Source organism: Micropterus dolomieu, linkage group LG11, assembly GCF_021292245.1.
Source record: "Micropterus dolomieu isolate WLL.071019.BEF.003 ecotype Adirondacks linkage group LG11, ASM2129224v1, whole genome shotgun sequence".
Classification (NCBI taxonomy): Eukaryota; Metazoa; Chordata; class Actinopteri; order Centrarchiformes; family Centrarchidae; genus Micropterus; species Micropterus dolomieu.
In genome coordinates, this window is record NC_060160.1 from 27019742 (window position 1) to 27034768 (window position 15027).

The 15027-nt window shown below is 40.3% G+C and overlaps 1 protein-coding gene across 2 annotated transcripts in view; it reads left to right on the top strand.

Moving 5' to 3' along the window:
• Positions 1–15027, top strand: part of ism2a (isthmin 2a) — a 31888-nt gene that overhangs the window by 7267 nt on the left and 9594 nt on the right. Inside the window, exons 1-3 of one of the 2 annotated variants that reach the window (XM_046062866.1) lie at positions 3864–4253; positions 6842–7090; positions 12878–13172. In XM_046062866.1, coding sequence (XP_045918822.1) covers positions 4122–4253; positions 6842–7090; positions 12878–13172 — 676 coding nt within the window. In that variant the 5' untranslated portion in view covers positions 3864–4121. Of the gene's footprint in view, positions 1–3863; positions 4254–6841; positions 7091–12877; positions 13173–15027 lie in introns of those variants that run through there. The other variant, XM_046062865.1, reaches the window with a different exon arrangement.

The following is a 15027-nucleotide window of genomic DNA, read 5'->3' on the forward strand; positions in this document are numbered from 1 at the left end:
TCCACAACTTCTCACCCAGTTCCTCAAACATCCTATTTCCAGGTCAAAATGAAGCTCTTCACTCAAAACCATTCAATCTTGCTGAAAAACCAAATTTTGCCCTCAGACAAAACGCACAAGCCCTCAGAAACACACACACACCAGTTTTACACACTGGTGAGATAAATTGAAAACAATACTACAAAAACTGGTTATTAGTAATGTTGCTTGTGGTTCTCCCCCTAAAAAACCTTTTCACATGATGAACACAACAAAAGAAATAAATATTTGCACATTTTTTATTCCTTAGTGTGCTGTACAACACACCAAACAACTAATTATTCTGCCCCAGTGTCCTGTCTTTGGTCTGGGACAGGCCGGAGAATATTCTCCTTCTTCACCTCCTCCGCTACCCTACTCCCATCTCCTCCTCCAACTCCTACTGTTCCTCTTCCTTCACTTCTTCCTCTTCTCCACACTGCTGTTCCTCCTCCTTCTCTCTGGTGTCCTCTACCTCTTCCTTCACTTCTCTCTGGATCCATTGTTCCAAAACTGAAAGAACTGACTCTGGCCCTTTTTCTATCTATTGAAGCTTCTGATTGGTGTGTTATCAATTCTGACTGTTTGTGTTTCCACCTGGGTAGCTGTGTGCTAACTGAGCTCAACCTGTGCTGATTGAGTGCACAATCTTGACTGTCAGTGCTTTCTCAATGACTCCATGGTGTAGGCAATGAGAAATGAGAAAAGAAGGGATTTGTGTGTAGAGTTTAGGGAAATGGGTGTGCTTTTTTGAAAAATGGATTTATGGTTTTGAAATTTTAGTTCTAGGGCCTGATAGTATTTGATGGGAAAGCTGCTCTCTGGTGTGAACCAAACTAGTGGACTAACAGCATGTCTACACAGGAGGCCTCATGTGCTTCTGACGGATTTTGATCAATCTAGCAGTCTGAATAGACGTTAACCACGTTAAAAGGTGGGTCTTGCTCTGGTGTGGTTTGTTTGTGATGTGAAGCAATAGCAGACCTACCACCGGATCAAATAATAGGATTTCCGGATTTCCTTTTAGCATTTATTTAAAAGCCAAAACTCAACAATGTATACTGTTTTCCTTGTTCCAGGCAAAATCAAATTATCTACAAGTGTGAAAACTGGTTAAACAAACCAAAACCTGTATTTTTATTATTTTTTTTGTCCTATCCATCAATTTTAGATTTGCGGTGTAATGAAAATTGCAGCCTTTTGGGGCTCCTAGCATGGCTTGAGTCTTATGTACTGTATGTCAGATTGGTTGCATTCAGTGTCTAGTCCTTCAGTTCTTGCAGAAGCTTTAAAGATGCTGACTGCCTCAGCCTTAGACTTGACACCAGGGGTTAGCTATTAGCTATTGCCTTACCTTATCTACTAAACCTTACTCATTAGTGTTCAGTGACATTTGTCTTCAGAAGGAAAATGGAGAGGGGTGAGGATTTAAAGGGTGACAGTTTGAAGGGATGCTAAGTACTCAAGCAGGTCACAGATCACAGGGGTGGCTCGAGGGTCATGGAGGTCTGGATGCTGATATCATTCAATGTTCAAACAGTCTGGAGAGAGAAACTGGAAGAGGGAGACAAAGAAAAATTGGCAGGTAAATAACTTAAGGAAGAAAGGGCCTAGTGGAAAATATCTCAATGAATAATTAGAACATTATGTCATAACTTAACATTACATTTATACATAATATTTTTAAAAATGGTTTTCCATTTAGAGGAGGTGCTGGAGTTTAGCAGGTAAGTCTTAACAAGTTATAGAGATGAGAAACCCCTTAGAAACCAGGAGGGTGTGAAGCAAAAGAATTTTCACTTGAGCCTAGCTTGATTTTATGGATTGTTGATTTTCTTAGCTGTAGAATCCAGCAAGTCAGAGCAGGAACTTCTCTCTCTGCCAAAATAACCACTTGCACAGGCTCTCCCCAGGGATGGGTTTTATCTCCTTTATTGTTTATTGTGTATATACTCTTGCACCAGCATTTTCCCAAACAGGTAGCTACCTTATTAAGTATGCAGATGATACTGCCTTGATGAGACTGCTATATGATGAGGAGGTGGAGCATAGGCCAGTTCTTGACTACTTCCTAAAGTGGTGTGAGAAGTCAAGCCTCCTTTTAAACATCACCAAAACAAAAGAAATGTCCTTTGATTTTACGTTAAATCATCAAATCTATATAATACTCTATCATACAATACTCTTATCAACGGGAAGCCATAAGCTCAAATGGGATCTGTGGACTGACCTCATAAGCACAAAGACACAAGAAAGAATGTACTTTTTAAAGATACTGTCGTCTTTTAATGTCCACAACAAAATGCTTCAGATGTTTTATTGTTCTTTTATTGAAAGTGTTTTGGCCTTTTGCATCATTTGCTGGTTTTGCAATGCTACTGAGGCACAGAAAAAGTCTGTAAGAAAAACCGTAACAATGGCCAGTGAACTATTAGGGATCAAGTTACCAAGTATGGAATGTATCTATAGGGAAAGAATGATGAACAAGGCAAAAACCATTGTGGGAGACAAGAGGCACCCCCTTGCCCCTTCATTCGAACTGCTGCCATCTGGGTGACTATATTGCCTCTAAATCTTCATTTGTGTCTCAAGCAATTAAGTTTTTAAACCGGTAAGGCACATATATAGCCAAATAGGCAGGATTCTCAGCTGGTCTGGTCTGCCTAATTTTAATCGGTACTAAGGTGCAAGGTTTTGGAAATTATGTGTTATGTATATTAGTGTGTGTTTACCAGTATGTTTGAAGGTTCTCTCTGTGGCGTATGATGTAATGCCTACTTGATTGTTCTGCAAACTATTTCAAATAAAGAGATTGATCATTAAAGGAGTGCGAGGTTCAGGTTGGGATATAAATCAAGCAGGTTTTCCTTATGTGTGTATATACAGTAGTGTGCAAAAGTCTTAGGCTGGTGTGGTAAAATGCTGTAAAATAAGAATGCTTTCAAAAATAGACATGCTAATAGAATATATTTATCAATTACCAAATGCAACGTGAACAAAAGAAAAATCTAATTCAAATCAATATTTGGCCACTATTACTCATGACGTTTAGCTAATCAGTTAGTGCTGTGGGCGAGACATTCCTCTAGCCCACAGAGCCGTGACAACAGACAGAGAGAGGCGGCTGCATCAGGATCAGAGTCAAAGTAGCACTTTTTTTTATAGTAATTTAGTAATTTGCAACCTGATTTTGAAATCACCTATTCTGATAGTTGGGAAAATGCTAAATATCGCCGCAGATTATAGGTTGACCCCATGTGTTCTCCAGCCCTTTGGGGAACAACCTGCCAAATGTACCTGCTGCCATTTTTCTGCTCCCCAGCTCCTGTGTTTCTATGCATATTTGACTCACTTGACCTTATTTCCATGTTGGAGGCTTTTTGGCTGCAAGTCTTTCATGAAGGCCACTGTCTTCAGCAGCCTCACCTTGTTAGCTGAGTTTGGCTGTTCCTCACCCTGTTGTATTCCTCCTACACAGCTGTTTTGTTTTCAGTTAATGATTCTGTTTCAACCTACATATTGAACTGGTGATCATTAGCACCTGTTTGGTGTAATTGTATAATTGTCATACACCTGATGATCTCTGACTTTGTGCAAGTGTACGTAGACGTATTGATGCTGTTTTAAAGCCAAAGGGTGGTTCATCTTCTGTTCACTCACTTTGTATTTTGTTAATTGATAAATATAATCTAATAACCTAATGCCTATTTTTTAAAGCATTATTACTTTACAGCATTTTTCCACGTGTGTGTGTGTGTGTGTATCTATATAAATGTATATGTCTTTTACTGGCTCCACTGATGTCCTCTGATCTCACAGCTCCACTCACTCTGGGCTTGTGTGTTTTTATTAAAGTGAGTGGTTGGGTTCATGTTGCTCTCAGGGAGCCTTGAAGCCAGACTTACGGTTGCAATATGAATGTGGCATTTTACAAACAGCCACTTTACTTATCCAAACAGGAATGTGAAAGGGAGATATTGAGTGTGGTTTAGAGGGGGCATATTCATTGAAAAATCACAGGGGACCTGAGGGAGAAGTTGCTACTGCTTTAACCAAATAATGCTGGATGGATAGTCATTCCTCTCCACTCCCTCCCAAGAGGCATGCTGAAGCTGATGCCACATTTTGCGGAGGGCGTCAAATTCTTTAGCCAGTTCAGGTTTAAGTTGTGTGCTTTATTGTGGAATAGGCTGCGTGGGATGATCGGCTCTCAAATGTCCAGCACCCTAGATGAGGTAAATATGAAACTGTATATTATAATCTATGTATCAGAATGTAGGCTTTATGTGATGGTCATGTGTAAGTGCCAGATTCTTTGCTTCTGTGGGTTTTTAATGAAGTAACATGAGCTTAAGTGTTCACTGCACAAATGTGTGCTTAGCTAAAAGGCTCATATACGTGCAATGCACATATTCTACATTCTGTATGCACACATATAAAATCCGGTGTCTGAAACAGATAATCACTCGGAATTTTCTGTAGCTGTTTCTCAGTTTTCCAGGCCACTTATGATCCTTATTTGGATATGGACTGTGTTATAATATTATACTGAGGTTTCATAGCATTTTCCATAGTTATAGCATTTTATCAAATCCAACTCTTTTGTGTCCACTTATTCAATCAGAATCCTTTTGAATCACTTATGGAATCTGATTAGGATCAGTTTACTACAGTTGCAAGTAACTTGTAGTAAGAGAAATATGTTTTAAATAACTTAAACTCAAAGGACTGTGACGTGTTTTAGCTAAGAATGCAAAAACACTGTTTTAGCAGCAGTCCAATTATTGTTCACAACTGAAAATAAAGTAAAATAACAGATCAAAAGCTCAAAAAGCTACAGGTCGTGATGCAGAACTATTATTTGATAAGCTTAACTGAGGGATTTTCCTGAAGTTGACAAGACTTCATCAGCCAGATGAAAAGAGTTATCACTCGTGTAAGAGCAATTTATCAATTTGCCTTTGAGTTTATTTTGATGTAATACGCTTTTTGTACACTGGGGGCAGTTACTTATACTGGGAGTGTACTGAGTCAGGTGTGTATGCCAGGTCATACCTGTCAAAAACACGGAGATTTACCGGAAAATATTTAAATGGGATGACACCAGGACAGAATAATCCCGGGTGAAACAGGAGTGTTGACAGGATTGTGCCAGGTGAGGAAAACAGTTTTTTGACTGTGGCCATGGCGTCTGCAGGTAGCGTAGCAGTATTATAATTTTAGTAACTGTGATTGGTGTGCTGTCTGGATTCAAGAACCCTTTGTAAAATCTGTAAGCAATAAATGAAGAAGCAAAAGCAGACGTAAACATCTGGACATATCATCTTGAAACATGAATGCCTGTCCCAGATGTCAGTGTCACCTCATTAAGTAGATCTTCAGATATTTCTAAAGAAATGAGGAGAGGCAAGTGGTTTGATAATAGATTAATTAGCCTCAGAGCTTTGCGAAACTGGGTATTCTGTTAACTGGGAACTAGTTCAGAAATGGAATTGGCAATCAGAATCCATCCCTAGGTGGGAGTTAAAACATCTTACTGTCCAAAAGGCTGGTTTCCAGACGGACTCTTTAGTTGTATCTGGGAGAGGTCAGGGAGAGGGGAAATGCCAATTCTGCTGTCAGAAGTATGCCACTAACACTCAAACATGCTCATCATCACATCACACAGAACATAAATGTGCTAGCAAACATGCTGAGATCTGCTTGGGTTTCACATCGACTCAGTCCTGGCAAAGTGTTTAACAGCTTGGCGAATGTGAACTGTAAATGAGTTATTAACTACCAGGCAGACATATGTGAAAAACGCTTCTCCCTGTACTCCATATCACCAAATGTGTCCATTTAATTGAATGATGGCTATCCCACCCAGCATTCCATTCTTAAAGTCAACACTGTAACCCCTCATAATTCCTTTCTCTTCAGCTGCAGTAGTTATATATTTTCTTTCCTTTTAGCAAAGGTACTCACATCCACAGAGTCTCATGCTTCAGTTCATTACTCATGGAGAGGAAAAAAGCTAAAACAGTGCACAATGATCAATGTATGACTGAAAGTTTGTTTATACTGTTACTCAGCGGAGAGTTTAATGTAACCTGTGTGGACAGAAACACAGCTTTGTGCATCTGTTTCATGTGTTGTAGATGTGAACCAAGCCAGGACACACTGGATCAATATCCTCCTCGTATTTTTCCCCACATCCATCTGGCCTCTGATCATTCTTGTCTAGTTTTCAATTTCTTTCACTTCAAAGGCGTCCGGACATGGCAGCTGTCAAGATGTTTGGTTTTCTTTACTAATTTTGAACTCTGCACACCGGGATTTACTTTGTATCCGTATGCTCGTCTGATTGCAGCGGTTCCAGCAAAGAAAATAGCTGACTTGTGATAGGCTGAGACTCCTGTCTTTTTGAGTTCAGCGAATAGTTGCCCTAATTGTTATAGCATATTACAGTAATGTTAATAAGTGGAATTTCTGTCTAAGCAAACATAATTTTGTTTACATTATGCCCAGATTTTTTTATGCCGATACATATATCAATATTTGGAAATTTAAAAAAGTCCCAAAACAATATATCGGCGGATACTAATCTATTGAACATAAACCCATAACATAAACTAACAATCTTGAGACAGAGCCCTTAGATTGTTTTGTTTTGTTATGTTTGTTGTGACCAAGATACATACTCTTTCATTAAGACATTGTTCTACAGCATCCCTAGTGGTCAAAAACCTTAACACACTTCCCCTCTCAGAAATGTCTTTTATATTTCACCCGATATGTTGGTTAGTAGACAACATACTCACTGTTTTTATTCCACTCTCAGGTGACAAAGCAGCCTAATCGTGCCAACAATCATCAGACTCTTCTGGAGCTCCAGCAGGAGAACCTTCTGCAGACTCCATCTGCTGCTCCATCTTCTCCCAGGTCCAGACACAGCTGGTCCCAGCACCGTCACCAGGGTGTCATCCCCCCACCAGAACCTGAGGAGGACCACGAGCTCTTCATCCTGGACCTGAAGAACTTCCCAGAGCTGGCCAATGCAGACATGGGCTCACAGAACCCCAACATCCAGGTAAGCAATATGCATGTGGGGAGAAAATATTTGTTGGACTCATGATTGATACTGATTGTATCATAGAAGTAGCTTTACGTCACTCTTTCTTCTCATATAATAAAGGGTAATCACTGAAGTGCAGGTCTTCCAAATTAAACCAGTGATCACACGACGTAGGGGTGTGACAGAGTCCTCTTCACTCTTTCCTCAGTCTCTGTCCTCTACACCATGGATCTCTCTCCGGTTCGTACATCTCGCAGTACAGCTGGTTTGAGTCAGGACAGGGTCTTAAGTTACAATATGCAGGACCTATAACAGTGGGGTGCTCCAACTTGTTCATGAACCTTCAACATCTACACAGGGTTTGGAGCAATAAGAGAAAGAAAGGGGAAAACGTGAAAATATAAAACATATGAGAGACTAATATAAAAGGTCCTTTTTCAGTGAGACCGTGAAGCTGAATCCTGGTGGTATTTGCTTTTCAAAACAAGTATTATGACTTGTGGAGTGGATTTCAACAGAAATGATATTGGATTTCACTGCCTGGTCAACAGAGTGAGATGCACATATTGTCACAAGTTCAGCAGAGATGGAACATATCCCATTTTACCTCAAATCAAGAACAGTATATTTACAAGTAATATACCAGGGACCAGTTTATGCTAACACGTGGAAATGTTAAACAAAATAATCATTCAAAAATAATAGGAATAATTGAATGAAACAATCCAAACAGAACAAAACAATCAACAAGAACACACACATAAGGACTCTCCCACAATCCCTAGCCACACATAGTACATCTGTTACAAGTGTCAAATGCACAAAATGAGAAATAAAATAAATGAATATGTCAGATAAAATAACATTTTGTCAGTTCTGAGTCTACCTAAAAATATACAGCATGTATAAATATCAGTAAATATCTGTGAAGGAAATTCTTATGAGCTGGTCAACTCTCATGGATGAAGAAGATTTCAGTTTACAGTGCTTGGGGATGATTACTTTAATACAGCACAAGCTGTAGCACATCAGCTAGTGATGTTTAATGGGTATGTGTTTCAAACGACCAATTACACTTTCTAAGGGTACTTAGATTGAGGCACTGAGGAAGTGAATACTCCGTTCTACCAAGTTGTTTGTGATAATATAGGAGTGGACAATTAAACTGTGAGTGATGTGGTGAAAACTCACTGTGTCATTGGCCAATCTGGTCAATGTAATTGTTTAATATTCAAAGGATGACCAGATTGCCCAGACCTGCGCAAGTTGTTTCTTTTGGGGAATATTCCCAATACTATTGGGGTTATCAGTTACACTCATGTGCACATACAGTTTTGACTATTTGATTCTGACCGCCCTCGGGATCATATCGGGAAGCTGCACCACCGAGCTGCACAACACACAAACAAGGACCCAAGCCCTTGATTTTAACCTTCCTTGGTTGCTTATACAAGCAATGCGATAGTTATCCAATGAAGGTTAAAGTCAAGGGCAGTCCAAGTCCAGTTGCCCTTGACTTTAACCTTCGTTGGACAAGTAACAGACACATATTTTTTTTAACTTACCCGGTAGTTCTCTAGAACTTCCTTGCTTACTTTTCTTTAATCAGTCTCCTGTTTTGTCCGGTCTGTATGAATATGTAGTAGTCCCTCAGAGCTCTGGCAGCTACAATTACAACAGTGTGGCCTGAAACACAGTAGCTTGCTGCTGAGAAGCACGAGTGAAGATAAATCAAGGTTTTAATTACGGATGCACCGAAAGGAAAATTCTTGGCCAAAGCTGAAATCGAATATAATGAAAGAAATTGCCGAACACCGAACAAGTACATTCACATTTTTCCAATTTATTTTGGCTTTTTTACCATTGCATAAATTAAATAGTCAAAGTGTTCTTTTTCCTCAGTGTTTCCCACAGGATTTGGAGAGACTATGATGGGTTCGGGGCCTGAGAGGGTCCGGTAAAGTAAATTACATGTGTCCATTTACTTTTAATGTACACATGTAATATGTTTTATACTTTCTGTGAATATAAACCAATTAATCTTATTTCCATCCTGTATAGACGCCTTATTTTGAATCCCGGATGTTGTCACGTGTGTTTCCTCGCGCTAAATTCATCAAGTCCGACCTGGTTTGATAAATAATGTATGTGGTTTTTGTATCGCGTAACATGAAGACTTCACAGCCTCTCTTCAGGTAGGACTCTCATACTGCAACGCTTGTCTTTGTAAAGAGAGAAACTGACAGGATAATGTTGCTAACCTGCCTGTCAGCTTGCTCGATTCCGTTTCATTTACCATAAAGGCTTGAATACGTGTGCACTCCAAATTTAGGTGTGGCTAGTTTAATTGCTTTCTCACAGACAAGTGACAGAAACACTCAAAGCGGGTCAGACCGTTTTTTCCCCCTTTACTAAGGCCCCATCCACACTACTCCGTTTTAGCTTACAAACGGAGAATTAAAACAAATACGATCTCTGTCCACACCAGCGTTTCTGTTGCGTTTTGGAGTTGATCTCCGTCTACATTAAAACGACGTTTTAGGTTCACTGGGCATGCGCGTGCCAGTGTAAAAATGAAGCAGATGGTCTGTTCCGTAGTTCCAGAAGATTTGGCGAAAGAATAAATAAATACAGACATCAGACCATTTTGTTTTTGTTGCATGGATCAATAACGAACTGGGACTGTTACTGAATGTAACACGGGAGTGTGGCGTCAGAAAACAGACTGGGAGTTGTTGCAAAGTAAACGGCAACATGCACAGTACAAGTGTAGGCAGATGAGTGTTATTTGCACAGTACAGAATATTTTTATTAAAATATGATGTCAAAAACCCGGTCAGCAGCATCGTGTTTCTGTTTTGCAAGACCCAATCAGAGAGCCGAGTGTGAGCGGCTGCGTCATCGTTTCTAAAGTCCTCCGTTTTGGCCCCTGTCTTCACTAAAACGTCATCTGGAGTTTTGAAACGAAAAACGGGGTCGGCAGCGTTTCCAAACTTCTCCATTTTAGGTCTTTGTTTTCATCGTTGTAGTCTGGACGGGAGGTGCAAACGTAGCAAAAGGTCTCCGTTTTAATTCGAAAACGCAGTAGTGTGGATGAGGCCTAAGAAGTCAGCCACAGATGGAGTGGATGTGCTAAGAGACAATTCAGCAGACCAGTTTCTGCAAACGGCAATTTCTGCGTCTTTCTCGGACACTAAAATGCTTTCACACTGCCGACACCGTAATGGTTTGGTCAAAATTCTATGTATAAGTCTTTTGACTTATTAGGCCGAACACCGAAAGAGCTTTTTTTGCTATTTTCGGCTGATTAATTTCGATGGCCGAACATTCAAGCATCTCTAGTTTTAATCCCAAAAATTAAAAGTCAAAAGTTAATGTACTAAAAGCACTAAACCCCTAGCTTCTCGGGCCATTAAATGGCTTGGTTTTCAGAATGAGTACTGCCCATTCCCGCCTCTTCATTTTAAAAGAAAACAGTCAATTTGGACACTCCAACACTAGACTGACCAATTGTGAAACTTCAAATCACAAACCTGTTTAATTGTGTTTATTGGGTTGTCCCCTGCTCAATCCAGCCAAAAAAATATTTTTAAAAGCCAGAAACATGCACTGGGTATCATGTAAAATATGTAAGTAAGTAAGTAAAATATTGCACACAATTTAAACTTTGTTTAATCATTTGAACTGAAAAAGATTCAGAGGGCAAATAAGAGATGTTTACCTTCATCCTCCATCTGTTCTCCGATATTCAGCTTTGGCTTTATAAACAGTTACTATTGGAAATATAAGCAACCTGAGTTTTGTCTAGACCTGTGTGTTTATGTATGCATGTGTATGACTGAGGGAGAGAGAAGAGAGATAGTCAGAACCAATCAGTTCATCTTTTCATCCACTTCTCTCAGTCCCTTCCCCCACTGCACAATAACCCTCTTTCATAAAAGAGAGTACACTTTTAATCTGATCTTCAAATAAACAGACTTCGCCTGCAGCGGTGACATCACCCCCCCCCCCCATCATGTCTGAGATCTTGTACCAACGTATGAAGTTATGTATTAGATAAAGAGCTTTTTAAAAGTAAGTCTTTATTTTATTCATGATTTGAAATTTAGACATTTAAATGGATCAGTTTGCCATCTTTGTTGCAGCAGTATGGGACAATGTATACATTTTAGACAAAGTCTTTAATGAGGTGATAAAAGAACATAAGCTCCCAGTATGTCATGGTTGTGTTTTTGAGTGGTCCTCTAGTGGTCAAAACCCATTTAATACTGCTTTAATGTATCCGTAAACAAACAAGGATTCTATATTTTTATATAATCCAGCTTGCATCTCCGTTTTTTCTGTTGTTCTAATGTTTACCACCATCCTCTCTCTCTCTTTCCTCATGTCTATAGGTAAGTAGTCAGACAGGGCAGCAAACAAACAGGAACCCTCACTACCACTGGAAACCTTCTTCTAAAGAATCATGTGGGTCCTAATCAGACCAAGCAGTCAGATACTTTGTTCCATGTACATCAGGGTAGAACTGTTTACTGCTGCCACTGTGGATTTAAACACAGACTGTGATGGATTACACTGCCTTTTGAGAAGTACTTCTGCTTGGTTACTTTACTGAATGTCTGACAGAGGGATTAAACCAAAATCATCACACCAATGCTATACTGTTACAAGGTCAATTAAAATCCAAAGTTGGCTGTTTTCTTCTTCTTCTGCAGCTGGATTTCCAGCAGACTGGAGGCTTTACAGCATGGTGCTGCCTCTCAAAGATCAGTTTTTTGACTAATTAGGGGTCCAAGCCCAAATGGGATTAGAGTCCACGCATGCAAGACAACGTGGCTCCCAAACCCAGCGGTGCTGGTACTCCTGTTTTTATTTTTTCGTTCGTAAGCGTCATACTGTAGCCTTCACATGTTATAGACTTCTGCACCCCAGGCGCAAAAAATGACACTGACACAATGACAATGTCCACCAGAAGTGGCACTATAATCAAGGTAGATGTGTTTTGTCCAGCAACTCCCACATAGTACGTCGCACACTAAGGAGGGACAGTCTGAGGGCACCTGGTAAAGAGCTAGAGGATGGCAGGTTTGGGGAGCCAAAGAAATGGACAGAGAGCAATGCAGAGGGCCAGATGACACATTTGTTACTTCTAGGGTGGATTATTGCAGTTCCTTATTGGCTGCTAACAATCTGACAGTGAACTGGACATCAGCTGCCTCTATGGAAACAATAAAACATGGCCACGTATAGCTCAGTACATCGTGTCACAACATGCAACCAGTTAACTAGGTCAATGCTTAGTTACGTACTTAAAGGCTATCCTCTCTACCATCTCGTTAGCTGAGCTACACATGAGCACTGACACAACCGCAGGATTGGATATATTCCACTAGTACACAGCTGCCCTTCAAGAAGCAGGAAAGAAACAACAACAATATGAACGCATCTGGATTTTGGTATTTTGAGTGGCAACAAAAGGACCAGGGAAATATGGTAAAATTTTCACAGTTTGCCTAAACTGATTAAATTGCAAAACTAACACATTTTATTATGTGTTACTAATGCGTTTCTTTGTGTAATAGCCTGAGATTGCTAATATTGGGTATTACCCTAGAGGGAGCTCTGGGAAATCCAAGTGTTTGTTACCTGGCAGGACGTTACCTGCCAGAAAAAGGATATGTAGAAGCCCCCTGGTGGCATGTGTGTGTTATACTTTGTAAAGTAAGTGAGAAAATGTGCATTGTTTTAGAATTCCCCTTTGCATTATTGACAGTTCTTCTATGTGTTTTGTGTTTCTTTCAGGTGACCATCGAGGTGGTAGATGACACACAAACTGAAACGGAGGTGGAGATGGACCTGGCCAAGGAGGGTCAGCGTAACGACTGGTCAGTATCATCCTCAGAGTGGGCCAACAGCCACAAGAAACTGTTCTGGCCTCTGTTCTGGGAGTACCCGGACCAGGTGCAGAATGGGTTGGGAGGAGCCAGTTTGGAGGAACAATCTGAGAACTACGACTCAGAAGACCCTATACTGAGTGGAGTTGGAGGAGACTGGGGTGGTCACTGGAACAAAGATTGGGATGCAAAAGATAACTACGGTAAGAATACACTCTCAAGAGATGTCCAGAGCTGATCTTAAGGATAGGTATCAGGCTGATCCAGACATATCGATACAGCATACTGATCAAAATCCATTCCTCTCTTTACTGTACTCTACATGACATGTAAAATTCCCAAAACGCAGATGCTGCTTATAGTTAGCGAAGAGCAGTGTCAGGTCCCATCAGCTGTCCCTAATTAATTTTTATTCTGTGAGTGAGGTGATGAGAGGCCAGATTTTAACTTGTCTGGTGAAAAGTCTTCTCTGCGTACAGTGTTTCTGTAGTACCAACAACTCCTCAAACAATCCTCACTGCCTTATTTTCTGGGATTATAATGCCATTATGCCGGCTTGCTGCACTGTACGAAAGGTATGGAAATGAAGAGGGTGGTCAGATTTGATCCGCCTCTGAGTCGGGAATGTTGGTAGTACAATGTCTGTGTGAAAAGCCACAGTCAAACATGTCAAAACAGGCGTGGCGCTTCAAAGGTGCTATTATGTTATTGCCTTTTTCCCTCTCCTTTAGTGAGTTATATGCCTTTTTTGTGAATGTAACAGGTTTGCAAAGTGAAAAAGCCCAAAGTCCAGCCCAAAGGGTGTTCCCATCTCCCACAGAAAACTCTACTCAGAACTGCCTGAAAACAGCTCGTTTGTAGTCCAGCTGTTTCCCTTTCATCCCTGTGACGTCACGTCACAAGTGAATCTGGCAAGAAAAAGCTCTGTTTGGCCTGCTCCTGCACCCCAACCAGTTTTCAAAGAGAGAAACCTGTTGTGTGTAGGAAAGAGATAACCTCCAAGAAAATCACAATTTTCCCGTATCATAAAGGACATTTTTGGGACAGAAAGGATAGAGGTTAGTAAAGCGGTCGAGAGAGCAGTGAAACTGGTAAGATTATTTCAGAAACACTTCCTGTCCTTGAAGCCAGAAAAAGACTGGTCTCTGCTATGTTTTTACCTGTTCTTGATTATGGTGATCTGTTGTACATGAATGCATCTGCACACATGTGTGCACGTGTTAGATACTGCATATCACAGTGCACTGAGATTTGAAGTGTAAATCCCTCTCTCATCATTGCACGCTTAACTCCAGAGCTGGTTAACTTTCTCTTTTGTAGACTCAATCATTTGTATTAGTTCATTTATAAAGCCATTCAGGGTGAACTCCCTTCATATGTTTGCACCCTGATTGCACAGAAATATGACTATAGTAATGTTTTGAGATCACAAGAAGAGGCCTTGTTATCTGTTCCAGGTATACAGCTGGAATTTGAAAAAAAAAAAGCTTGTATGTCCTTTGCTCCCCTCACCTCGTTTTCAAAAAGACTTGAAACAAAGAGAACTGGTCTCTATGTTGAGTTTTAAAGCTCTTACAAATGTAAGGGTGAATGACTCGGTTGGTACTCATCATTGTGTGGAAGTATTTTGAAGTTAGTTTAATTATTGACACGTAAATGTATATCTTTCTTGCATTTATTGTTGTCGTTTGTAACCTTTTTTGTGCGGCTGTCTTGGCCAGTTCGCCCTTTTAAAAGAGATTACTGATCTAATTGGGTCTTACCTGGTTAAATATGGGTTAAATAAAAAAAAAAGGCTACAAGAATAAAATCGCAGTTAAATTAATAATGGTAGCGTAGTCGGCCAGGGCTCAGACTATGTCAGAGACAAACACCAATATAGGCCCTCAAACCATGCAAATAGACAGTATCAGAGATGAGTGCCCAAGTTATGGATATATCGGAGACACTCTCACCTGGGCAGCCACTGCAAGTATCAACCCAGTCTGTAGCTAAACACCTGAAAGGGATCAAAGGACACAGGATATTAAGATACTGTGTCGATGAACCGAGTAATGC